General features: G+C 47.3%; 2 protein-coding genes across 3 annotated transcripts; both read right to left on the bottom strand.

Annotated features, from left to right (window-relative positions):
• Nucleotides 1-361: 361 nt before the first annotated feature.
• Nucleotides 362-1,758, bottom strand: LOC117893899. Of its 2 annotated transcripts, XM_034800676.1 has the most exons (2): nucleotides 1,585-1,757; nucleotides 363-1,554 (listed from the first exon to the last, which is right to left on the bottom strand). In XM_034800676.1, the coding sequence occupies exons 1-2, from the start codon at nucleotides 1,718-1,720 to the stop codon at nucleotides 389-391; spliced, it is 1,302 nt and encodes a 433-aa protein (XP_034656567.1). In that variant the 5' UTR covers nucleotides 1,721-1,757; the 3' UTR covers nucleotides 363-388. The 2 variants fall into 2 exon arrangements, with proteins under 2 accessions (XP_034656566.1, XP_034656567.1); XM_034800675.1 differs by having other exon boundaries at nucleotides 362-1,758.
• Nucleotides 1,759-6,122: 4,364 nt separating this feature from the next.
• On the bottom strand, nucleotides 6,123-7,751 carry LOC117893900 (sentrin-specific protease-like). The gene is made up of 3 exons (XM_034800678.1): nucleotides 7,353-7,751; nucleotides 7,217-7,288; nucleotides 6,123-7,152 (listed from the first exon to the last, which is right to left on the bottom strand). The coding sequence occupies exons 1-3, from the start codon at nucleotides 7,372-7,374 to the stop codon at nucleotides 6,401-6,403; spliced, it is 846 nt and encodes a 281-aa protein (XP_034656569.1). The 5' UTR covers nucleotides 7,375-7,751; the 3' UTR covers nucleotides 6,123-6,400.
• Nucleotides 7,752-24,999: the final 17,248 nt, after the last annotated feature.

The following is a 24,999-nucleotide window of genomic DNA, read 5'->3' as shown; positions in this document are numbered from 1 at the left end:
AGCCCGAGAGGACTCAGAACTGGTTTCCCATAGCGTTGATGACTGGATGGATGGATGGCAGGCTGGACCCTTTTGTTGGCCTTCTTTGAGAGCCGCTTAAGGGATGCGATGCTGCCATGTTGTCTGGATGCTGACGGTCCTTGGGTTCAATGACCATGGCTATAATTTCAGGGCAGCAGCAGCACGCACACACGCACATCAATCGCTGGTTTAATGGCTTCACATTTCGTTGTAAAAATATATTAAGGAATCGTTTTGCTTTGCCAGAAGTATTTGAAAATTTATAATCTTAATTTAGCCTGGAGAACTTTTAGGGAGAACTTACTGTCAGCTCCCAACTAAAAGTTCTGAAGACTAAACTATTGTTATAGAATTTCAAACTCTGGATTTATGATTTCTTGAGCGATTGCTTTGACTGCCGGACATCGCTCCACGCATCAGGCTTGCTGCTGGCTGCGGCACACAAATTGCTGGAGCTCTCAATATTCGTCGAGCTTTTGGTACAGGGCCCCTCGTCCAGTCGTAGATACTGCCAGCTGAGTGGCCAACCTTTGGCCAACTTTTCAGAGGGAGTGGCACTTGCTTTTTGTTTCCGATTTGCGGCTCTGGGGCTGCCCTTTGGGATTGCTTCTAAGTGATTCTTGGCTGTAGATCGCACCTTTTTGACGGCCACCCCATCGCCCGTGTGTCGTTTGTTGTGCGGCAGCGACTGAGTTTCACGTAAGACAGAGTAGAGTCTACCGGGATTCGGGGAGACATCCTTCTTGCTGGACGTATTTCTGGGTGAACTTCTTCCGGCTGAACCACTCTTTCTGCGCGCTTTGTACGAGGGACAATCTTTGCTACATTCGCCACGGGAATGTCTGTCGCCGGCGTCGCCATGCCCTGATTGCGCTTTTTGTGTCCCTAGGGCGTTCTTGCCTCCCTTGCTCTTGCCCTTACCTTTGCGATGCTTCGACTTTGACTTGGAACGCGTGGACTGCCCATCATTATCGGTGTCCCCGTAGATGGTGTCCGACCATGCCTCGGAGAGAAACGTGCCTTTGGATGCATTGCCCTGCAGTTCTTCTGCATCCCAGTCATAATCCTCTTCGTATCCATCAGCACTGTCTCCCGTGGTCTCGCCACGACTCTGCCCCTTTCTGTCCGTCACAAAGTAATCGTCGACCGCAGCGGCCAAGTTCTGGAGACGTCCCCGCAGCTGTGCAATGATCTTGTGCTGCTTCATCCGCACACTGCCCATTGTCGAGGCGTCCGACTGCAGCGTGGGCAGCTTTTCCTGCTGGTCTCGAGCAGATCCATCCAGTGGCTCGCTCGTCATGCGCTCCAGCTCCTTGAGCAGCGCAATCCGCTCCGAGTCCGAGGCGGCGGCTATTTGTCGCAAGCGGAACTGCACCTTGGCATAGTGCGATGTGAGTGTGAAGAGGGCCTCCTGCAGCTGCTGCACTTCGTCCTCCAGCTGGCACTCGTACGGGGTCAGCTGTCGTCCAACCAAGTGTCCGTATCGGTAACCTTCCTTCTCATCGTCGGACGTGTGCGCTGACTCTGGCAGTTGGTGCTTGGGCTGCTCCTTGGACTTTCCCTTGGACTTTCCCTTTGTGGGTTCTTTCTGGGCAGCTTTACGGCTGGTTGAGTCATGCTTCTCTGGCTGCTCCTCATCGGTTTTTGGCTTACCCACACAGCTACAGCCATAGCCACAGGCACATGTATTTAAGGACATTTCTTGTAGGTTTTTGCTTGTGTCTGGAACTTGCTTGAAGTTGGTTTTGCTCGGTTCTGTTTGAATGATATTTAATTTTGAAAGTTAACCCAAAAGTAGCAACTTTTTTTGACAATACTCACATATTATTTGAGCCTGTGATCGATGGGGGAACAGCCTTTCCTTTCATAAGTTTTGGAGGAGCCGCTGGGCAGCGATGGTGCAAAAGATGAACAGGAACCATCAGACACTGGCTGAGAAATTTCTACGCGTGTTTCTGCTTGCATTTCCGACTGTTCTTCGATTGGGTTTTGAGCTGTTCCTTTGGCTTTGATCTTCGCCTGAAAATATTTTCAAGCAGTGGCCAAAATTAGACAATTTTCTAGGCGCTTAAAGACAGCCCCTTGATGGGTTTTGGTTTTGGATTTGTTTGGCCCACGACCATTATCCACATTGTTGCCGATTCATTGATACTCGTTCGCCACGCCACTCCACTCCCATGCTCCTCTGCTGCCTCGCTCGCTCTCTCTGTCTCTCTATCTCGGACATTGTTTGGAAAACAAACGCCGTGTCCCTGGGCCGCATGCAACATTAACACGCGAAATGTGCAACAAGCTGAAAAATTGCTAGTTGTAATCAATGCCTGGTCTGTGGGGCCTGTTCCCTGCTCTACTTTTACTATCTCCAAGCGGGCAGGGGGAGGTGGCACCGTTCGATGCGCCGCAGGGCGCCAGAGCAGAACACACTAACCAAATTTCATGTATCCGAAAGATTTAGCCGTGTTGCAAGCAATTGATTTGGCCCCCTGCACGGACGAGGACGCGGACAAGGGCACAGACACAGCCACGGACAGCGGACAACGGACAACGGACAGCGGATTGGGATACGGACACGGAACACGGACAGCACAGGAAGGCACCTGGCTGCGCTGCAAGCCCTTGAGGGAATGCCGAATTGGAGCGAAAGCCCGTTGCACGAACCCAGAGAAGAGGAGAGAGTGAGAGCGAGAGTCCTGTGCTCCTCCGCCGCCTGGTATCGGGAAGCAAAGGCCGCGTTGCGTCATTTGTAAGCGGATGAACATGAAAACTATATAAGATTTTAGGCAAATTGGGGGGATTGGGTGGGCACAACACCTCCATGCCACCCATCCTCCCACCAGTGTGGCGCGTCTGTCGGGCAGGTCGTGCGTGCGTCTCGTTTTGCAAGGGATTTTAAATGAAAGCTGATTACAGACAAGCGAATCAAAAGGGGCTGCTAAAAATTGGTAAAGAAAAGTTCGCTAGAAGCAGCTGGCATGCTCCGCTCTCTGTGCACAGTTTTTTCTGACCCGTACTCTGTCCTCTGGTGTGGGGGGGGCGGAGGCTTTGGACAATCAGATAACAATATTACTTAAGCAGTTCTTTGTCGTCTACTCTGGCAACGAGCTTATTTATTATACCGCTGCACACCCGTGGCGAGTGTTGGGGCAGGTCCACACGCCTGTGGACCTCTGGCGGGTGTCCCATTTGGCTTTCGCACTTCGGACCCCACCTCGTAAATCGCACCAAAGTGGCGTCCGCGGAGTGTCTGGGAGCTGGGAGCTGTAGACGTCGCTGGAGAAATGATACGGCCAGAACGTCAGCTGTCAGCAGTTTGTGGCGGCTTGGAAATGTGGAGCACGACGGCGAAATAGAGAGAGGGAGAGAGAGAGAGAGCATAAAACGCGTGGGTTCGCTCTCTCGCCTGGAAGTTTTATGGCAAAGTGTGCTATAAACACTGGAATTCGCTCGTTTCGTTTATGGCAAAACGCAATTTAAGAGAGTCCATTGTTTACTTAAGAGCGGAGTGTTTACATGTTTGAAAGGTAATCAATTATGATTTATGTGTAATTAAAAAGATTAATAGGAGAGTGTAGTAATTAAGTTGTTAGTTTGTGTATTTGTGATATAATTATTATATTTAATTAAATGCCTTCCCCAATTAATTTGATTGTTTGTTTGTTTACCGTAAGAGAGAACCTTCAGCGTTGCCTGCTGGCAGTTGAATAAATCCGCTTTGCTATTTCTGCACTTGAAAGCCCAAACACACATTCCAGAGATTCCAATGAAATTAGCCGACCATGCAACAGGGGCGAAGGGAGTGGGAGAGAGAGTGAGCGAGAGAGCGTAAGCCGAGAGAGAGAGAAAAGCATGCACTTCGGCCATGCACTTGCACTCTCCCGCTCTGGCTGTGATGCCGTTGTGTGTGCGCTCGCCAAACATCTTTGCTTATTCCGTTAGAGCAGTTAATGGGTTCCGTTTGTGGAAATAATACAGAATTAATCAGACGGTATGGAAATTCTCTTTAGGGAACTCAAAAGAATCACAAATGCCGGCTATGGCTACGGCCGCTGCTCTCTCGCTGTCACTGATTCCGGCTCCCACTCTTTCGCCGCCACTGATTTCGGGAACCTACTCTCTGGCTGTCACTGATTCCGGCTCCCACTCTTTCGCCGCCACTGATTCCGGCTCCTACTCTTTCAGTTTCGGGCTCTGCTTCGTTTCGCACTGGAAGCCATTCGGCCTCACTGGCTGCACATCGCGACGACTTTGATTCCCGACGGCTGTTGCAGAGGAAGCAAAGTCAGTAGTTCCTGCCTGGCCTGTCCTGGCCTGCACTTGCCGCCGTGTTCCGTGTGTTCCGTGTGCGCTCCGTGTGCCGTGCCATTCAGTTGCAAACGAACGACCTAGGCGACGGGTTCGAAAGCTCGCACGGCCATCTACACCCAAAAAAAAAACTCTCACTGAAAATCAGCAAGACAACTGGCGAATAATTGTAGCGGCCCCTCAAAAGGCGTCAAGTGCCAGTCGCTGGCCACAAAAAGCAGACTATAAAATGAAGTAACGGGTTTTAATACGCGATTAACAAACGCAGCGCAGGTTTGCCTCTCGGTGTTTCGCGTTCTCAAAAAATATTTCAAAAAAAAAAACAAGCAAGAAAAAAACATCCCAGAAAAGAAAAGCAAACGGGCAGCAAATCCAAACGAAAGGTTTACATGTTGAGCGATTTTCAAGACACGTTTCTCTGACCATCAATTGTTCTGACGGTGCAAGAAGCTACTGCCTGCCTTCAGCTCGTTTTCCATTAAAATATAGTACATCTATTTCCTTTGAGAAATCCGCCGAGTCCTGCCCCAAAATTACCTTCAATTCGACTCGTATTAGATTGCTTTTGCAAGGGCTTGACTGGGTTTGGCACGTGCCCGAACTTTGACAGTGACTTGCAGCAGATGCACAGACAGGGTGCAGGTACAGGCAACGACGACTGCCTGGAGATAATAAAAGTTCTGATTGATGGTAATGAGCTCATAATCAGTGGCAGACAGAACCTCTTCAATTTCGATATTTAACTTGAATTTAATTGAGCAAAAAACATGCAGCAGAAGCGAAGATGTGTGTGTGGCCATGTCTGCTGCTGCTCATTTGATTTGCATTTAAAATATTAAAATAAACTCGTGCACGCGTGTGATCCAATAAATAATAATCCAACAAGACACAGGCAGAAGCCGCAATAGAAATACAAATTGAAGCTGCATCTGCAGCAAGTGTTGGAATTTTGCAATTCGATTAGGCGGGCTGATAAATTCAATTAAGTTGCAGCAATCCTGAACCGAACTCCGTATTTTTTTTGTGGGTAAGTGCACATTTTTGTAGATGTCAGAAATGTTATTTACTTATCTGCCGTTGATGGAAATTGAATTTGTCGTGAGAAAGTCCCAGGGAGCGTTCCTCCTGCCTTCCACTCAAGCGATTTCCGACAATGTTGCTGCGAAATCCTTTGGGAAATTGCCTTGGGAAGGGCTGCACGGCTCATCATTAAAATGAAAAGTGCACTTGGAGTGCTTCTAAATATCAGAGAGAGAGCATGCAAAACAATATTAAAAGACTTTCGTTGAGCGTTGTGGGGCGTTGAGGAAAAACGAATATGCAAATCGTTGGCAACTGCAATTGCATTGCGGAAAAGTGAATGAAAAGCGGCGTACGCCCCGAGGGAAAGTTTTAGCAAATTCATTCAGTCAGCGGGGGAATACAGTCGGTGGGGAGTCATTCCATCAGTCAGTCAGGGAGGCAGCGAGTCAGCGAGTCATTCAGTCAATCAGCAAGCAAACAACAGCACAAAATTCTCGCAAAATTACAATAAACAATGCACAAAGTGCGAAAAGTACGAAAGAATTTTAATTAAACACAAATAACAGAGAGAGGAGAGTGGAGAGAGATACAGAGAGGAGAGCTGCCTGCTTTTGGCGCACTTTTAATTGCAGAGGCACTGAAAGTGCATGTTTTGTGCGAAGGAGGAGAAGCTGCCTTCCCGGAGGAGCTTCCCTCCATCGATTGTCATTTATTCTCCCTGAGATGCTTGGGTGTGGGCGGAGCAAGTGCTTCCCTCTGCACTTCAGGTGAAGTGCGAATTGAGGCGCCGTTGGAGTGCAACCAGAGAATAGCTCGCTGCTCAAGTGGAAAAGCGCCTGAAGAGTGCCGGGAGAGGGAAAATGATGCAAAGATGCCAACACAATAAGAAGCAACAACTGCAGACAGAAAAGAAAGCAAAAAAACACAGAGAATTATGCGAAAGGTATATGCAGAGACAAACAATAGGAAAAAGCAATGTGCAAAGGGGGAAATGGCAGTTTCAAATGTTTGCCAGAACACGGGAAATTCAGTTCTTTAATCCGCGAAACTTTCTCTAGCCTCTTAGACATTTTTCGTAGATTTCCAACATCATTATTTTCCGATACTCCTCTACATTCGTGTTGCGAAAACGCGGTCGTGGCTGGCTGGTTAAATGTTTCGCCAGGAGGCACAGGTAGACGCCACAGTCATCGTTGTTGGATTGTTGTGGCGTCATTGCATCATGTTCCTTGGTCCAGCAACTCGTGTCCAGTGGCTGGCCGTGTTTGTCCTCGAACTCCTCGCACAAGTATCGCTCCAATGCGCTTAGCAATTTGTAATTTTCACCCGCCTTCGAATCGTAGTACGTAATCGCCTGCCCGGCCATATCTATCACCGCCAAGGTCCAGTGCAAATGCTGATTCACTGGCACGAGTATCAGATCATACGCAAAGATATCCACGTGGCGAGTCCAGCGACGCACCGCGGCATGGCCACCGCCATCCAGCAATTTCTCTGTGAAAAACGTCGACATGGCATACACCGAGGGACGGCCCAACGCCTGCGAGCGTTCGACAATCATGCAGAGGTAGAAATTGATAATGTTATCATTCAGCCAGCACCCGGGGGCCAGCCTACGCAGATCCTCGCGGTAAATCGTCAGCTTAAACCTTTCAACCACCTTGTCCGAGTCCTGGCCAACCAGCAGCCGATCATCCTCCTCCGGATCGGAGTCATCGCTTGAACAAATAATTGTGGCGGCTTCTAGCACACTTTGGTAGCCCGACTCCTGCTCATCCTCTGATGAATCTAAGATCTCCACGGTGGCTGGAATTATTCTTTTATCTATGAACTTTCTGCACGAGAAAATGTGTATAACAAATCCGCTTACTGTGTTCGGTTTGGTAGCTTTGGTAGCCCGACTCCTGCTCATCCTCTGATGAATCTAAGATCTCCACGGTGGCTGGAATTATTCCTTTATCTATGAACTTTTTGCTCGAAAAAAGGTGTATAAAAAATACGCTTACTGTGCTCGGTTTCGGTGTTCATTTTCAATGTTCAAAATTATCCCAATTTCCAAAAATTGTTTGTAACAAACAAGAGACAATTATTTGCTGGCATTGATTTCTTGCAACATTTGTTGCCGGCTCCCAAATGTCAACTCACTCTTCGGGGCCTGCTTTGATGCTTTGCGAAAATTAAGTCATGGCCTGCCGATAGTATCGGTTTATGGCAATTGTTTTAAATTTAAGTGTCATGTGCTTAGCCCCCGACAAAGCCACGCAAAAAACCAAAAGCAAAGCCAATAAATTTAAATAAATAAACTGCGAAAACGCCCCCAAAAGTGGTGAAAATTGAGCCAAACGGAAGCATAAAATCAACCAAAAATGCAGCTACCAAAAACGCATAAAAGTGTCAACATGGATTTCAATTAAAAATCAACTGCGAGCCGAAATTTGGAAATGCGAAATTAAAGCACTAATGAAAACTATGCCCACGGCCACGGGCATTGATCGAACAATTTCCAAACAATTGGAGAAGGTCCCGGAACCGCATCGAACCCCTTGGAAAGGTCACACCTAATTGGATGTGGATTTAATGTTGCTGTAGAAATGGTTTCCAGTTTGACCGTTTCCTGGCCTGCTGCTTGCTGTTCAATGAATATATTTCCTGACATTTTGCGGCCTTTTTGCATGTCAATAATATTTATTTATTATTACTAGTGCAAAAGGTATTATGCATGGCAGCAGGCGGGGCGGCGGCATAGCATGATGCCGTGCCACAGAGCATGCCGCAAAACGGTGCAATAATTGGAGCTCGGGGGTTGGGCACACGAATTGGTTTTTGAAACTTGCGCCCGTAACGACCAATAATTGTTACAAATCGAAAAGCCAACCCCACGCCCCACTCCCCACGCGTTTTGGCCATTTCTCTTTTTTATTCGTTGTAATTTTTCACATTTTTCTGTTCATGCAAATCGATTGATGGCGCTTGGCACGCAGCGTCAGAAAAAAACGAGGCAGAGAAAGGAAAATTGCTTCCATTGGCAGTCGGCTGGGGGAGAGCGCCCTGCCTGCCAGCAGGGGCACGTTTGGCAATTGCTGGAAAGCATTGTTGAAGTGTTGACCAAATATTTGACAACAATTTGTCGTTTGGGGGGGCGGAATGTCAAACCTCGAGGAATTACAGCAGGCCAGGACGTACGCGCGTACGTTTACTTTTGTGGAGCACTTTTGTTTAAGCCTTTCGGGTGGTTGGCTCTGAATTTGTACTTACTTTTTGTAGCCTGCCATTTAATCTGGTCCCTGCGGTTGCTGCTCTTGTGTGTCGTCACATCTTGAACTACAGATGTGTGCTCGTATTTTTCAATATCGCAAAAAAGGAAGGGGGAAAAGGGGGAAGCAAAAAACAAAACTGCATTGCGCCTGGCATGAATATATTGTCTACATGCGAGTGCTGGCCGCAGTCCCCCCCCGATATTTGTATGGCGCCAGCCTTGCGACAAAAAAATGCCGCTGGCTTTGCTCTGCACTGTCCTGCCACAGGCGGCGGCCCCGGGCTCTCTCTGCTCCGTTTGAAAGGCTGCGTTTTTGGTGTTGCCCCACAGATACCCCAGCCCATGGGCAGTGGCAGGGGCGGGGGCATGGCCAGTGTGTCCACACAAAAGCGCGTAAGCGTATTATTAATGGCCTGCATAGAGGGCGGCCTGCATTGGGGGGCGGTGCGGATGGTTCCAATTGTGTGGCACTATCCATTCCCCTGCCCCCCACTCACACACTGGCTGGGCAGTTCATATTTACTGCTTGTGCCCCGATTTTGGCCAGCATTATGGGGCCTGGCAGGGCCTGGCCTGGCGATGTGTTCCGCATTCATCTATCAGTCTTTGCCTTGCCTTTGCCTTTGCTTTTTCGTAGTTTTTAATAAAATGAAAGGCAACAAAGCAAAGGCAAAAGAAATTAAAGGAAAAAACCATTGTTACCAGCGCTTCCCCACACCCAACCCACCAGCCCCCTTGCCGCTTTGTGTGCTGGCTGGAAAATGAAATTTTAGCCCAGAGTCCAGAGTCCGGAGTCGTGCGGTCTGGCCGTCGCTCGTTTTTCACTTTTGACTCGTTGCAAAATATTTAAAATTGTTTTTCGAAAATGCAATAAAAATTAATTTCGAACAGAGGTTTCCCCCCGCAGCAGCGCTGCCAGGCAAAACCCCAAGTAAAGGATAATGAAAGGATAAATATAATGCACTCAGTGGAACGCTTTTTGATGAATTCATTGGGCTAAAGAGCTGGGCAGTGCCTGCCATTCATTTGGGCAGCAAATCAACGATTTAATGAACATTTAACAGAGCAGCGGAACAGGTTTACAACAAAAAATAACTACTGGCAGCCTGGCAACATAATTATGTCCTGTCGTCGTTATTCTTCATTAAGTGCCAGCGACAGAGCTGCCGCCATAATTGTGCGAACAAATCAGACATCTATTTGAAATGATTTACACATGTCCCCGCCGATCGCTTCTCCTACGAATTCCCATTTGGCGTGGCAGTTCGAGCAACGATTTTTAATTACTTGACGGAAGTGCCTGGGGCAGCGGGCAGCGGGCAGCGGCAGGCATCAAAAGGATCTGCTGCGAGCGGACTCACATAATTAATTTATTATGCCCCCGAACCCCGTTAATACGATGCGTATTAATATTAATAATATATATTGTCCGCGTACAGTCGGTCGAGCAGCGCGGACTGACATTCGACGACATGTCCGTGGCAACAACACAACTGAAAATTATTCATTTATGGCCGGTCGATGAATGGAATGCCACCAAATACAATTCACATCCAACTGATGGACAGCTTAATTGTTCTCATGTCAGCGGGTCCTCGTCCTCGTCCTCAAGCTTTCCCTTTCCAGCTTTAATGTTTATTAATTTTTGCAGCAAAAAATGTTTTCAGCTTGCTGGCTGGGGACACCTTCGGGCACATAACATCTCCTGCAATGTCCAAACGAATTGCATTTTCTAATTTAACATTTTCCCCCGCTCCCCTGCCAGCTGTCTGCCTTCACCCTCCTCCTGCTTCTGCCACCGCAACATAGCGAAAATATTTTTGTTTTTGTTTTTCTAACCTCACAGCACACAAAGCTACAAGAAAAATGTTTGAAATTCCACGCAAAAAGAACGCCATGGAAATTTTGTGGCACCCAGCAGTAGACACGTGCAGCAAGGGTATGTTGCATAGGTTAAGGTGCATGTAACATGTGGCAGGATTGGTTAATGCCACAAAGATAAGGCAGATAAAAGCCACTTGCCCTGTGCTAAGTTCCTAGATATTTTCCACCCGATTAGCGGGTATCCCTGAGATCGAATCTCTCTCTGGTTATATGCGGGCTGTGTTTCTTCTTGTTGCGACTAGACAATGGCGAGACGCGGGGGTGTGGGGCAGTGCAGCTTGGGAGGAAGTTTGCCCTGCGGCAGTGGGCGATGTCAATGCGCGTTGGGATGCCAGAGACGGAAGTTGTACGCAAAAGACAATGACTAAGCACACAAGCAGGAGACACACAAAACACACAGAGAACACACACACATAGAGATCCTGCACATACGGGTAAAGGATTCAAGGGAGGTCGCAGCAGGGCAGGGCAGGGCAGGGCAGGGACTCTCCCAAACAATATGCATACAATGCAAGCCACAGATAAAGTTTTTCCCTTCCCCACTACAACTTTTTACTCGGACTTTGTACAGAGAGAGACAGAGAAGAGCGAGACAAACCGTTAGGCAAATGCAAACTGCACTTAAATATGCACATGTCGCTGCTGCATGCCCCTCAGTCTCTCTGTCTCGGTGTCTGCCTCCGTCTCTGTGTCTCTTTGCGGCTGTCAGAGAAAATAAAAACATTTCTTAAGACTTTTTGATGAACATTTAAACGGCAATGGCCATCGTCTCCCCAACTGTCCTGCATCTCCTCCACACTTCCCTTCCCTTCCCTTCCCGCCCGAGTTCATGTTTTTTCTTTTATTCATGAGCTCCGCTCTGTGTCTCCTCATTCAAATGAATTTTCCTATCTTTCCGCCTTTTATTTTTCAAGTTTTCAGGCTTTGGCTTTTTTTGTCCTGGGCGTGTCCAGTTTTGAGTGCGGTCTTGGCCTTCAACTCGCCTCGGCCTTTCTGCCAATGACTTTACACACTTTCCACTCTCCACTCTCCACTCTCCACTCGAAGTGTTCTGGGAGCATTTTTCATCTGGCTTTAACTGGGGCACATCTCCTTTTTTTACACTACTTTTTATGCATCGATTTTGTGGCTATGAAATCCAATCTGTAGCCACCAAAAAGTGTCGTGGTCGCCGGCCGGCAAAGCCCTTGCGAGACTCAAATAAATATCGTGGGCGGTTTGCAGTTCAATTAACTTCTGGCCAGAAAGCCAGAGAACAAGAGCCACAGAAAACGGAAACAACAGCAACAAAACTCGTGCAAAAAACTTGGTAAAAACAGTTTAAACTTTTTGGCAACAGCCAGCCGGCAGACAAGCAAACGCTTTGTTAAGTGGCAGCAGGGGAGAGGGAGGAGTACATTTCCCATTGACATGCAATGCGGGCCACCCACAAGCCCTGCCCTGCCCTGCCCTGCCCTGCCCCATTGGCCCCATTTAAAGCCGCTGCCATGCACTGTAATTTGTGTGTGGAAAATGCGCTTTTAGACGTATACTTATTGCGCCCACTGTGGCAGACAAAACTGGATAAAATGTGCGCTTAAACAAATTGCAGGTTAATGCCAGCAGCAGCAGCAGCAGCAGCAGCAGCAGCAGCGAGGGGAAAACTTTCTTAAACAGATAAGACCGTGGGGAGAAGGAGCCACTCAAGGGGCGATTGCTGACCCCGTGACCCGAACGCAACCTCAACCCGGAGCAACCCGAGCAATCAATTAACCGGAATGTCGAACGTATGCGCTGAGGGAGGGGTGGGAGGAGCGATCCCTTACTTGCTAATGTGCGATTTTGATTGATATTTGACATTTATGCGCTAGCCATGGGTTGGATGTAGCTGCCCCACTCCGTCGTGCCACTCGTGGCAGTCATGTGAGAGTCTCCTGTGAGTGTGTGTGCGGCCAGCGGCTCGGGCCCGTCAACAAACAATTTTCGACATTTCAACATTCATTAATCAAAACGGAAATTATGGGGGCAGGCAGCACACAACACACAACACACAGGAGGAGCAGTGGCAGGGAGCACCTTCGACTCGTTACTGCCTTTTGGCAATGGGTTTGCGAGCCAATTTGTGGCATGCTTGTGCCACCTTCAACGTTCAACTGGGGCAGAGCTACAACTAAGTGTGGGAATTGCAGCAAACTAAAGAGAATATGAATGAGAAACGAATGGAGAAACGAGTGATGTTGGGACGAAGCAGAGCGGAGCGTTGATGCGTGTTTGTATGGGCCAAGAACCGAACTGCAGTCAGCCGTGTAACCACTTCAAATTGAAATTATTTACAACAAAATGCTTAAAGCAGGCAAGCAGCAAAAGAAGAAAGCAGCCCAACAGAAAGCAGCCAAAAGAAGCAAAAGAAAAGCGAAAACTTCAAGGCAAAACGCGACACCAAACGAAATTCATTGCCTATTTTTTGATTTCTTCCCAAATCTAATCAAAGTTTTACACACCAATTGTTCTATGCCAAGAGCCCAGAGATTGATGCCGCACCGAATGAGTTTCTTTGCAATTTCGGCCACCAAATGTGGCAGCTCCAGCGAAACGAAAATTGTAACAAAAGCGGCAGGGCCAGGCTCCCAAAGGGAAGGGAAGCTGCGACACAATGAATGAACAATAAGTAAGACGGGCCAGGAGAGATGCCTGTGCTTGTGTCTTTGGCCATGGCCAGGAGCCAGAAAGGTATGAAAGTGGAAAATTGTGAAATCTGTCAACGGAAAATATTTGAATATCGACGAGGAGAAAGCCCAAACCAAACCGAAGACCCACCAACTGAAGACGTCCTGCCATGCATTGCCAGGATGTTTGCCTTTCGCCGCAGACGCTGACGTGACTCTGTCAGTGGCTCCCCCGTGCAGCCCCGTGCCACACTCCTGCCGTAGTCATGTGAATGAATGTTGAATGAGCAGCAACTCAAGTGGGGAAAGAACACACACAGGGCTGTCCTGCTGCAGTCTGTCTGTCGATTTCCGGTTTCGATTTCATTTGTTGTAGCGCCGTAGCCAAATGTTGTCTGTTGCCCAAACTTTGTTTCTATTTTTTTTGCCCCTTTTCCTATTCTATTTGCTGAGTTTTCCAACGACTAGCAATGCATATTCCCTTTTGCTGTGTATTTATTTATTTCGTATTTGTTTGCTGAGCAAAAGCAAAAGCTGCTTCCCGTTTTTTTTCCTTGTGCAGTTGGAGCAAAGGATTTGCTTTGCTGTCTGCTGTCTTTGTTGCCTAATTTTAAATATATTTTATGTGGCATGTTTGCTTGCCTTTACAGAAATCAAAGAGCAAACAACTACTGAAGTAAGTATAAAGAAAATGCAGGCAACTGAGATCCATCTGCGCCTAAAAACTCTCCACAAACTCTGAGTAAAACTCACTCCCTGAGCCTTCATTCAGCAGGGTTAAGGCGCCGTTTAAATCCACAACAAGCCTCCAATGAGCCATCAAGAAACCATTTACAACAAATTGACAGAGATTTGAGCTAACAATACAAAAGGGGGCAAGGGCGAAACTAAACATTTGCCATGGCCATTTCAACTAATAACCGCTCAAAAATTACCGACTACACTTGACCACGAAATGCCCAGAAAAACATAAAGGAAGCGCTGGAGCTCGCAGTGAAATGAAAAGAAATAGAACAGAGGAAAACCAGAGAGGAAAACTCTCAACAAATGCCACAAATTTATGGGCCACAAAGCGGCCAAATTTACGCTAGTCACGATTTTGTAATTTGCGACTGTTTGCTGTGGCCATTCGCGCTCTCTTGCGAGAGGCCCTGCCCCCGAAAATGAGCCAAAACGAGGCAAAAGGAAGAAGATGTGAAAAGGTAATAAAGAAGAAAAACCTAAGGCAGGCGCCGAAAAATGATTAAACATAAAAATGCGGCACATATCAAACTGAAAGCTCGCACAGAACACACAGAGACACACACACAGAAAGCTCATTAATGTGTGGAGGCGAAACGAAGGAAGAACTGACCAAAAGGAAGCGATAAATGCGTTGAAACATGCTCGGCAATTACTCATTTTACGATGATCGCACAAATGGTCAACGGGGCGTATGAGGCAACGCCTTCGGCCCGCTCGGCAAGAAGACTTTAATAATAAGCAACGAGAGAGAGAGAGAGAGAGAGAGAGTGCCGCTTGTCATTGTCTTGAATAATGCGGATTTAATGTCCTTAATGTGCGAGGCAGGCACACACCATTCTGCGAGCATTGTTTTCTCTTGTATTTTCTATATAAATCTGGGCAAAAAGTTTGTTGCTGCCACGCATCGAATGTAAGTATGTTCGCTCGCTCGCTGGCAGTTTCTTTTGCTTTGTAAGAAAAACCCAAAAGAGTTTTTTGGGCATTAAAAACGACGCGCCATTGTGCTGTATATCTGTGATTTGTGTGCACTGCAAATAAATGCAGGGAAATCCGCTTAAAATTCCAAAAAAAATGCTCCCAAATCTCTACTTCAGCTGTGTAATTAGTAGATATTCCTTTTAGGCACGAAATTTCCCTCAGTGTACATTTTCTTGGTGTCTTTCTGCTTGGGCTTTTCCTTTCCTTTTGTTGTAGTAAATTAGGCGACACTTAAAGCAGTTGCGGGTGAGAGTCCGTCCCGTTGCCACAGAGAGGCAAACAGAAACAGATAGAAGTTTACGCCCACACAGGAAGTTTGAATTTAATGTCGTGCAGAGAGGCAGGGCGAGGGCGAGGACAAGGGACGGAGCTCTCTGCTGTCCGTGCGGTTGTGCTTCGAGGGGGATAAGTGGTTGGTCGGAGACAGCGGAAGTGCGCGCTTAAGTGCTCATTATGTTTAGTTAATGCCGCTATTTATTAGAAAATCTAATGGGTTTTTATCCAACCCTCTGCCTGCTCCTCTTTGTCCACGCCTTTGTCGTCTGTCTGTCTGGCTGGCTGGCTGCGGCATAAAAATAATATTTGTGTCATTTATTTGGTTATTTGTTGATTTATGTTTTGGTAATTTGTTACCACTTTTGTCTACCGCAATTTGCTTGCCGCTTGATGATTGTCCTTGGAGGCTTGCTTCTTGTGCTTTTTGGCATAATTTAAATTTATGCACTTGATTAGAGAGTTTTGGGCGGTGGGTGGCAAAGGGGTTTGTTGTGTTTTGATTGGGCGCATAAATAAATATTAATGATAGCCGGAGACAAGAGCAAAAGCTGCTTAAGATGCCTTCAAACATGTCCATGTTCCAGCCGAGATTGCTGCCTCATAAATATGGAAACATAACTAAACTTTAGTCGCACGAAGAATGTTTTTCCGACGATCAAAAACTGTTTTTAACATGCCATCAAATGTTATTATTGACAGATAAAGAGAAGGATGCCTGCAAGTGTATAAAATATACTTTTAATGCTGTTATTTGGCGCAGAATAAAGTGGGAATGAAGCTCCATATATAGGAATTATTTCCCAATCATTTCTCTACCCAAAGCCACAGTTTTCTTCGTTGTGCAAAGCTTGACCGCACCTGTAAATCTTCCCTATTTCCATTTCCATTTGCTCTGCCCACTGCCATCTATTTTGTGTTTGATTGTTGGGCATTGGTTTCCATTAGAGGAGCAACTGTCGTCGTGGCATTAACCGTGGTGGCTCCGTGTCTAGCCCATTAGCGAGCGGCTGGACCAAGTCAGACTGCGGCTATCCACACATCTCCACCAACATGGCACATCCCTATCTGCCCCGACACTGGCACTGCCATTGCCATTGGCATTGGCATTGGCATTAACATCAACATCAGGCTCAGATGCTGACGCTGATGCTGCTGCTGCTCCTGTCAAATAGCCGGCAATCACTCAGTCAATTTGGCTTTTTCGGCTTACAATTTTTCTCTGCACTTTTTGCTCTCTCTCCTACTGTCTCTCTCACTCTCTCCCCTGTCCGCCTATTTGTCCGTGGCTTGATTTATGGACGAGCCTCGATCGGGTTTTCCTTTTTGTTTGCGGCATGAAATCAATGTCTGAATTAAATCGTTGAATTATGTATGTGGCCGGGCACTCTCTTCCGGCTAATTCCAAAATATTCTCTGATGTTTGCTCAAATTGTTATCTGGCTAAATATTTTGCATTTAATATTCGCTTTTTGTTTGCTCCAACACAAACATAAATGCCACGCGGCTGACATGGATATTCATATGGAAAGCCTCCACTCACATGTGCGTCATGCGCTGGCCAACAAATATTTAAGCTAACTTTAAATCTCATTAACATAAATGAATAATTTATGGAAATATACTTGTGGCACATTGTGGCTTAACTTTAACACTGAAAAAACACTCTCTGTCTGGGCTCTCTCCAGCCACAACACAAATAAATCTTCTGAAAGCAGCGCCAAGTTTTTGGTCTCAACTTCCACATCCTGCGGCCCTTGGGGTGAGGGTGAGGAGTGGAGTGTCCTTGTCGCACACGCTTTTGTGTGCAGCTGTCAGGTGTCAAAGTGTTGCAGTCAATGAGCTTTTCCCATACACGTCCACCTCCCCGACACTCCCCCCGCTGCTGCTGCTGCTGCTGCTCATCCGCCTGTAGTCCTCTTCTTGTCAGTTGCCAGCTCACGTTTAGTTTTAGTTTTTGCTATTTGTGTGTTTTTTTTTGGGCTTTTGGCTGCCCAATGAGCACGATAACGACGCCGATAGCATCTGAAGCAGCTGTCCTTTATCGTTGTTTTGCGCCAGGAGAGATCACAGGAGCAGTGGGGGTGCCGCGGGGGGGCCACAATCCATAAACGAACAAATTGCCTGAAAATCAATTTCGTTAGCGGCGTCGAGCCCCTGTCGGCGGCTACTTTCGGCTCGTCCCCTCTGTGGCTGCGGCTTTGTTGAGGCGTTTTTCCGGCATAAGTAGCTGACTGGCTGACTGGCTGACTGGTTTTATGTGTGCGCCCCTCCCGCTGGCTTGTAAAATTTATGCACATGTTTTTGGCCGAGAAAAGCCGAAAAAGAAGCCCTGTCTGGGCTGGACGCCATAAACTACAAGCGCCCAAAAGTAGTTTGATGGGTGTCGAGAAGTCAAGAGGTGTCTGGGCCTTGGGTTTCCAGGGAACACACAGAATAATTCAAGGCTCAATCTGTCTGCTCTTAAAGATTTTCGAGGCAGGAGGCTCTCGAGCATATTGTTTTTGCCCACAAAACTTGATTAGAAACGGAGACGGAGAGCAAACACTTGACTGCATTTGCCGTGTGCTGTGGGTGTGCTGGCAGTGTCCGGTGGGTCGCCCGCAGGGAAACAGACGACACCTGCACACAGCTGACCGCCCCGCAAGCACCCACAGAAGCGCCAAGCGATTAAGCTCTAAATGTCACTCGAATGTCATTTGATTACACGTTGATGTTTGGAGATGACTTGGGAGACTCGAGAGCAAATGCCGATGAGCGCCGTCCCCACACATGCAGCACACACTCATATACCAGCAGCACAGCAGCAGAGCAGGAGTTGGTCTGCTCCCTGTTCCCTCCTGTCCTTGCGCTCCTTGCTGGCTATCAGCTTGCCAGACAGTTTGCTGGCTAACCAAAGGTGAGCAATTATCGGCACTTAAGCGGTGGCGGCATCCAACGGACCGGAAGTGCCAAGCAGCCGGGCAGATGGATGGAGGGACGGATGCCCAGCAGCTAGTTGGCATAATTTAGCTGCCGGTGCAGCTTCGCCAGCAGAGCGAAGATTCCAGCAGAGCCCTCCTGCAGCAGCAGAGCCAAACAACTTCCAAATGCAACTGAGCGTACATAATTAATTATTTGTACAAGTGGGGGAGTGTGTGTGTGTGTGTGTGTGTGTGTACTGTGTGTCCTTGGTAGCATGTGCCAGAGCGTAGCCCTTGTGTCTGGGGTCAATTAACAAATGTTTGCGGTCAAAATTGCATACAGATTGAATGACTTGGGCCAGCCACATATTCCCATTTCCCCTCAGACTCTCATTTGTTGTTTGCACTTGATGGCCTGATGCCCTGATTGACTGCTTGATTGATTGATTGAGCGATTAGTTGGCGGCACCTGGCACCCTAGCAAAAAATTAATCACATTGAAATTAGGTGACGCCGTCTGGCATTTCAATTAACTGCAGCTCAAAGTTCAGGCGCATTCAATTTCAGCAAATTCCAAAATCCAATTTGGAATCTTTTCTCTTTTCCACACAAAAGATTTCTCATTCTCAGGTGGCGAAAATTCAATCAATAGCAAAACCATAAAAGGAATTGTCTTCGTCTCCGGCTACACACAGATTTCTTTTCTCTTTCTATTATAATATTATTTTTCTTGCGTCTCCAATCATTTGCATTGCAGAGGTTTCTCTCTCTCAATTTTCTTACGGCTTTTCTTTGCTTGTTTGCTTTGTTGCCTCCTGCAGCTGCGGCACCTCAGACTCAGTCGCAGATTGTGGCTGAAATTAATTTAATCACTAAAGAGGCAGAAATGAAATTATCGGTAAGACCCTGCCCGGGATAATGGCTGCCAGTGTCCGAAATATGATGTGATTTTAGTCTACATTTTGTGGCATTATTTGCTACATTTGTCACATGCTCGTAAAATGCAAATAACAGCAGCCCCCAATCCTCTATGAGATCTAAACAAACTGTCAAACTTTACAATGGCATTACAGGAGTGGGAGAGAGGGCTGGAGCGAGCCAGCAGCAGAAGGTCATTGGGTAAGAGTAGAAAATCCGTCAGACGAAGAAACAAGTAAACAAAAATACTGTAACATCCATTTTGTCAAGTCCTTTTTGGCCTGAAGGAGGGGGAGGCTTCACGTCACACTTGGGACGCAGAGGAAAACGGCAAAAGGAGCGAAAGGAGGAGAAAATGTCAACAATTTTCTTGGCATTTGCGCCTAAAAGCATGCTAAGTCAAGAACCCAGTTGCCCAGTCTTTAAAGTGTGCCTCAGACTCCACTCTGAGCAGCAGGGAAAATGCAGATTTCTACGCACAGTGAGACAGAGAAAAAAAGTCAATGGACGTGCCCAAAGCAAAGCTTTGAATGCCAAGTGACACTTGAAGTGGTCGCTCGTCTCCCTTGGACCCTCCCTCGCAACGGGCAAGCTGAGGCAGTGGCATGTCTCTGTTTTGTTCTGGGACTGGTCTCGAAATCGATTCAATGCGACATCATATGCTCGAGCGAAGCGTCAAGCGGCCGGCACTTATTAAATTGAAAATATTGCGTGGTGGCTGGCAACCGCTTTAAGACCCTGCCCCAAGAAGGGACTCCCCTTTGATTGATAGCTGTCTATTTCTATCCCTAAAAGTTGTCTCGAATGTGTGGGGCTGTGTAACAAAAAGTTTAATAAATGAATGTGGCTTTTATTGCCTGCTACCCTTAGAGAAGAAAAGCCGCAAATGGGCCGGGGGATGAGTGTATGGAAAATGCGTAACGTTTCTGCCATCAAGTTTATCATGGGGCCACATTTGATTAATGGGCAGACGAACGACACACACACACCCCGGCACCCCAATGAGTGATGACAGCTGCCAGCGAAAGTAGTTTTCAATTAAAATGGGAAACTTTTCAATTTGCACTTTTCACTTTGACTTGATGAATTTTCCGCTTGGCTAACCGCAGTGGCAGCAGCGCCTAAAAGACGACAACTACTTTGTAGACTTCAGCGGAATGCCACGACATTTACGAGGAGCCCGGACAACCCTCAGCTCTCTCCTCGCTTAATGTAAATCCTTGTTATCCTTCATTTTATGCTGCCACTGCCACTGCCACTGCCACTGACTGCATTTGTGTCCCCACCGCCACCAGCAGCAGGGGCAGCATCATCTGGGGGTAGCCCCTGCAGCTTTTCAAGTTTATGTCGCCGGAACATCCAGCGCCTTTGGCTGGGCTCTTCCTTTCGGCTTTGCGGTTGTTTCCTGATGTCCATTTTGCCCCCAAACCCCTGCCCATACTCCGCTCAACACTGTCTCCATGTTCTTTACGACTTTGTGTCTCTGTTTTATGACCGGTTTCATCGCCATTTCGTTTTTTCTTCTTCTCTTTTTTCGTAATTATTGTCACGTATGCGCTGCAAAATTTTATGTGCCCCAGCGACGATCATCAGAGGGCAGTGGAAGGACAATTCAGACGACAGCAGACGACGCCGGCAGCCTGCATTAATTGCAAGCTTGTAAAACATTCCTTCCTTCGCCAGCAGATCCCACATTTTTATATGTGAGAGATTAAGTTTTGCAGCATTTTTGGTGGCTTACCAAAAACCAATTAATTTTTACGCGTGTTCCCCAGTGCTTAGGGCTTTTAGCCATAATTAGTGGCTGGTCTAGCAGAGAGCTTAGACAAAAGCTTTAATTGAGTTGTTGGATCTGCATTTTTGGCTGCTTATTAAAGAGGTTTATCCAGACAAATTGCTGGGCCCCGGGACATGCCTCTTCGCATGTTCTTTTAATGGCAAAAACCCCTCGCTAATAACCTCGATGACATGCAATGCCCGAGGAGCCCCTGCTCTGCCCCTCTCTTATCAGCCAACCACATCCGCAGCCGGAACTATTCAAAGAGCAATTCATCTCACACAATACGCCTCATTGGCCATTCGCAGAGCCACACAACCAAAAAAATCTGCTGATAATCGGCTTATAGTTTTTGGCCAGCCAATTTCTCAAAGTCTTTCTGCCGCCCCCCGACTCCCTTTCAATAATTTTCCGCATACACGCGCCGTAGCCGTAGAAGAAAAAGCAAAGCGTAAGCATGTAATCATTATTTTCACTGGCCAAACAAAGGAAAAAAGACAAAGTTGCCACAGGGAGAGGGGAAGAGAGTGTAGCGGAAGCAGCGTAAGAGAGAGCTGAGGAGGTGCAGAGCATAATGAACCCTAAATAAAAGTGCGCTCGCAGAAACTTTGGCCTGAGCCTGAACTTTTTGCACCGCTTTCTCCGCTTAACACTTTGCCGCAACAATTTATCGTTTTTGTTGCCATTCGCCTCGGCCGCAGTCTCAGCCTCAGTCTCTGCCGTTGTCCTCGTCGGAAGTGTTTGGCATTGCCAAAAAAGATAATGCTGGATAGACGGAAGATGGTGTTAAGAACCCGAGGACCAAGTTTTTTCCTTGCCATAGCAAATCCCCAGCATTGGGAGACAAACTTGCAATGCGCATTGAATTTCAAAATGCGTTCATCTCTCTGCGGTTCGAGAAAAACTATCCTCAAGTGAGGGGAAAGCAGTGCTGGAGAAGCAGTGGGGGAAAGCAGTGGGGTAAAGCAGTGCTGGAGCGGCAAAGCCATGGCGCATTTAGGAGTGGGATAAAACCGCCATATTATTTCTACATTGATTACTAATAGCGTGAATTTGCTCAGAGCGAGAGAGAGAGAGTTGTAGCAGGGATTGGGGATTTTGTTTGCTTGTTTTTTTCGGTAGCGACAAGCTAATGTGTCCGCTTAATGCCCGTCATTTGCTTATCCACAGAGAGGTACTTTGTGTAAGAGATCGTTATGTATGCTCAATTGATTTGTAGATTATACTCAATGGAGGATCCTGCTTCCCTCTTCGCAGCTGTAATTCCATTTGCCATTCAAATCCCTCTGCCCTTTGTAGCTGCGTTTGCCTTTGATGCATATTCACACGCTCATAAAAATACATTTTGAATGCACTGCTTGATTGAAACAGATATTAAAAAGGGGCGCCAGATCCAACATGCTACGACGCTCGCTTTCCTCTTTGCTTTGGCCAACACTCACACAATTCACATGGCAATTGAATTGGCAGGCAAAGTGAAAAGAAGCCCAGCAGCAAAAAGTGCAAGTAGCACCGCCACCAGTGAAAAGAATGCTGAAAAGACTTTGCCGGTGCCCCTGCGGCACTATCCCGGTGCTGCTCCCCTTTCGAAACAGTCGGGGATGTAATAACATTCGCAGCTATTTAGAGCAATTTTTTGCACGCTTCAACTTGAAGCTTCCTCCTCGGCAGGGAATTGTCAAAGGAGTAGGGAGACGTGACACAGAATGAAATGAAATGTAACAGCAACAAAAGGCGACACACAAAAACACACACACCGACTGAAGGGAAGTGCTTCTTCCACGGAGACGAGCGGCAGTAGCTGCTTTAACCTATTCAGCTGAAGGGAAACTCTTTCCTTTTCTTCTGCTTCTACCGTCTTGCAGGCGCACACAATTTTCATTTCCGCTTTTTATTTGCACGACGAACCTGATGACGGGGAGTCGCCGTCGATGCCGGGTGTCGGTCGGTGTTGGGAATGGCCGAATACCTTATAGACAGTAAAAGGAAGAGAATTTCGTTTGAGCCATGCCAGTGCCAGTCCAAAGCAGAGCCAAAAGATACTTCCTGCCATGTGTGTGTGTGTGTGTCGGTGTGTGTGTAAAAGTTTGCTCCATTTGCGTCGCCTTAAGGTGAGTTTAATGAAAAGTTGGTCATGGCGGGGCAGCGTCTGCCCCTGGCTTCTACCATCACATGGAGCAGGAGCTGTGGCTCTGGAAATGGAGGGACAATAGAATCCAGCTGCTGTCCGAGCAGGCCGCTCCAGGAGCTGCATCAATATCCTGTTGCCATTTTGCGCTATTTACAAAATGAAATACGCCGCAAGTTTTCGGGACAGAAACTAAAACAGAAACCAGGAACAAGAGCCAAAGTAACCACGAAAATTAAACTTTTGTCTCGTTTGTGTTTACTTTGGCCCCGGACCAAGGACCGGGCGGCGACTGTTGCGGGGAGCGCTTCCACATGAAGTGGAAAAAGTTTGCACGGAAAAGAAAATGCATTAGGGGGAAATGAAAATGGAATTAAAAATGGCAGTAGGCAACGGATACACAAGCTCTATGAGTGGAGCCTTTAAGAGATCAATGGGGAAAAGGAGAAACTTAAATGTCCGGCAGAGTGCAGATTGCTTGAAGCCTGCAGGTTTTGGAGCTGCACTGCTTGTAACAGAGCTACAGATTTAGCCGATAGACGAACCAAAAACCTGCAGGTTTCTGCAGCCAACTGCTTGATCGCTTGCAGATGAAGAATATTTAGCCGATTAATGAACCAATCATCTTCAGGAACTGCTTGATCGCATGCTGTTGTAGAAGGACTTGAAGCAGGCATTCAAGCAGTTCGTTAACCCGGCCTTGAAGAACTGCTTACACCGCACCTTCTGGTTTGTTGTTTAATTCTGTGGCAGACCGACCCCGTACCCTGACCTAATCAGGGCATCCCTTCGTCTGGAATTTTCTGTTCGAAATACGTTCAGCATTTATTCCATGCTGTCTGCATAAAAAACGCCTTTTATTAGTCTGCATCAAAGCGACACCAGACAATTGGATTGCTCGGGCTACCCCAAAAAAGGGAAGAAAAAAAAGCAGACTGTAAGCTGCCCGCCAGACGGGGCTCCAACAACCTTGGTTGGGTACAGCAGGAACGAGGTAAAGAATTGTCTTAAAATAAACTATACCTTTGTATGCCACACCGCACCGCACCGCCCTCTGCCCTCTGCTCTGTGTGCAATCAGGAAAAATCAAATATGTAAGTACTGCAAATCTAATTTTCATGCGAGCTTCCTCTCAGCCAATATTTCCGCCCGCCAACATCCGGCGAGGACTTTTCTTTACGTTTCCTTTCCGTTCGGTTTGGTTTCGTTTCGTTTTTTCTGCTCTTTGTTTTCTTTTTTTTTTGATTTGATGAACACATAAATAAATAAAATGGCAGCCAGGAGTGGTTTAATAAAAAAGACGCGATAGAACTGCGGCAACGGCTGGCAATATGCTCGGGCAGGACTCCGCCCCACGGCCACCGCTGTTTCTGCGCCGTTTCCGCCCCCACCCGCATCCCCAAAGGTGCGAATGCGTAAAGGCGTTTATTACTATAAATATTAAAATGGGATTACCAAACAGACGTACTTCAGGTTCTCTTCTTTCTTTTTTTATTAGATCTGTGCTCGGCGGACGAGGGAGTTGGTTCGGCGTTGCTCCGGCGGGCATTTCATTCGACTAACTGCAGGCTTGCAATTTCCCACTCGTGTTGACTTAGCCGTCACTTTGACTTTGACTTTCTTTTTTCGGCGTAGCAGATTCCTTTCCTGCTTCTGCCTGCTCCCCATTCGTTGTCTCGCTTGCCACTGGCACGTAATGTAAAAGTTTCCTTGAGATTTACTTATGAAAAATAAATTTGCACTTGACTCATCCCTCGCTCTGCCTTGGCTTTGTTATTCGCCTGCACATTCCTGCTGGTGCACCCGTTCCAGCTTCCTTCTGTTCCCTTTCCTGCTGTTCCCTTTCCTTCTGTTCCTGCCTCTCTTCAATAGTTTCTCCCACTTGTTATTTATGCGCGCGAGCAGCCCTAATCTTGCTTGGCTTCCCTGCCTCCTTCTGCGCTGTGTCAGTGTTGGGTAGCTGCTAAATTTATGTTGCACAACGTGGCGTGAGGTTAAAAATTATGCTGCATACCTTCAGCGGTAATGGGAATTCTCATCCAAGCCAGCAGCAGCAGCAGCAGCAGCAGCAGCAGCACGAAATGTGATTAAGGCGGGTGAGTGTGTGCGATGGCTGTCTGGGATTGATGGGAGAGCGCGGACCTGTG

This window comes from Drosophila subobscura, chromosome J (genome assembly GCF_008121235.1).
Source record: "Drosophila subobscura isolate 14011-0131.10 chromosome J, UCBerk_Dsub_1.0, whole genome shotgun sequence".
Lineage (NCBI taxonomy): Eukaryota > Metazoa > Arthropoda > Insecta > Diptera > Drosophilidae > Drosophila > Drosophila subobscura.
Note: the sequence above shows the minus strand (reverse complement) of the source record. Positions and strands in the feature narration are given on the sequence as shown.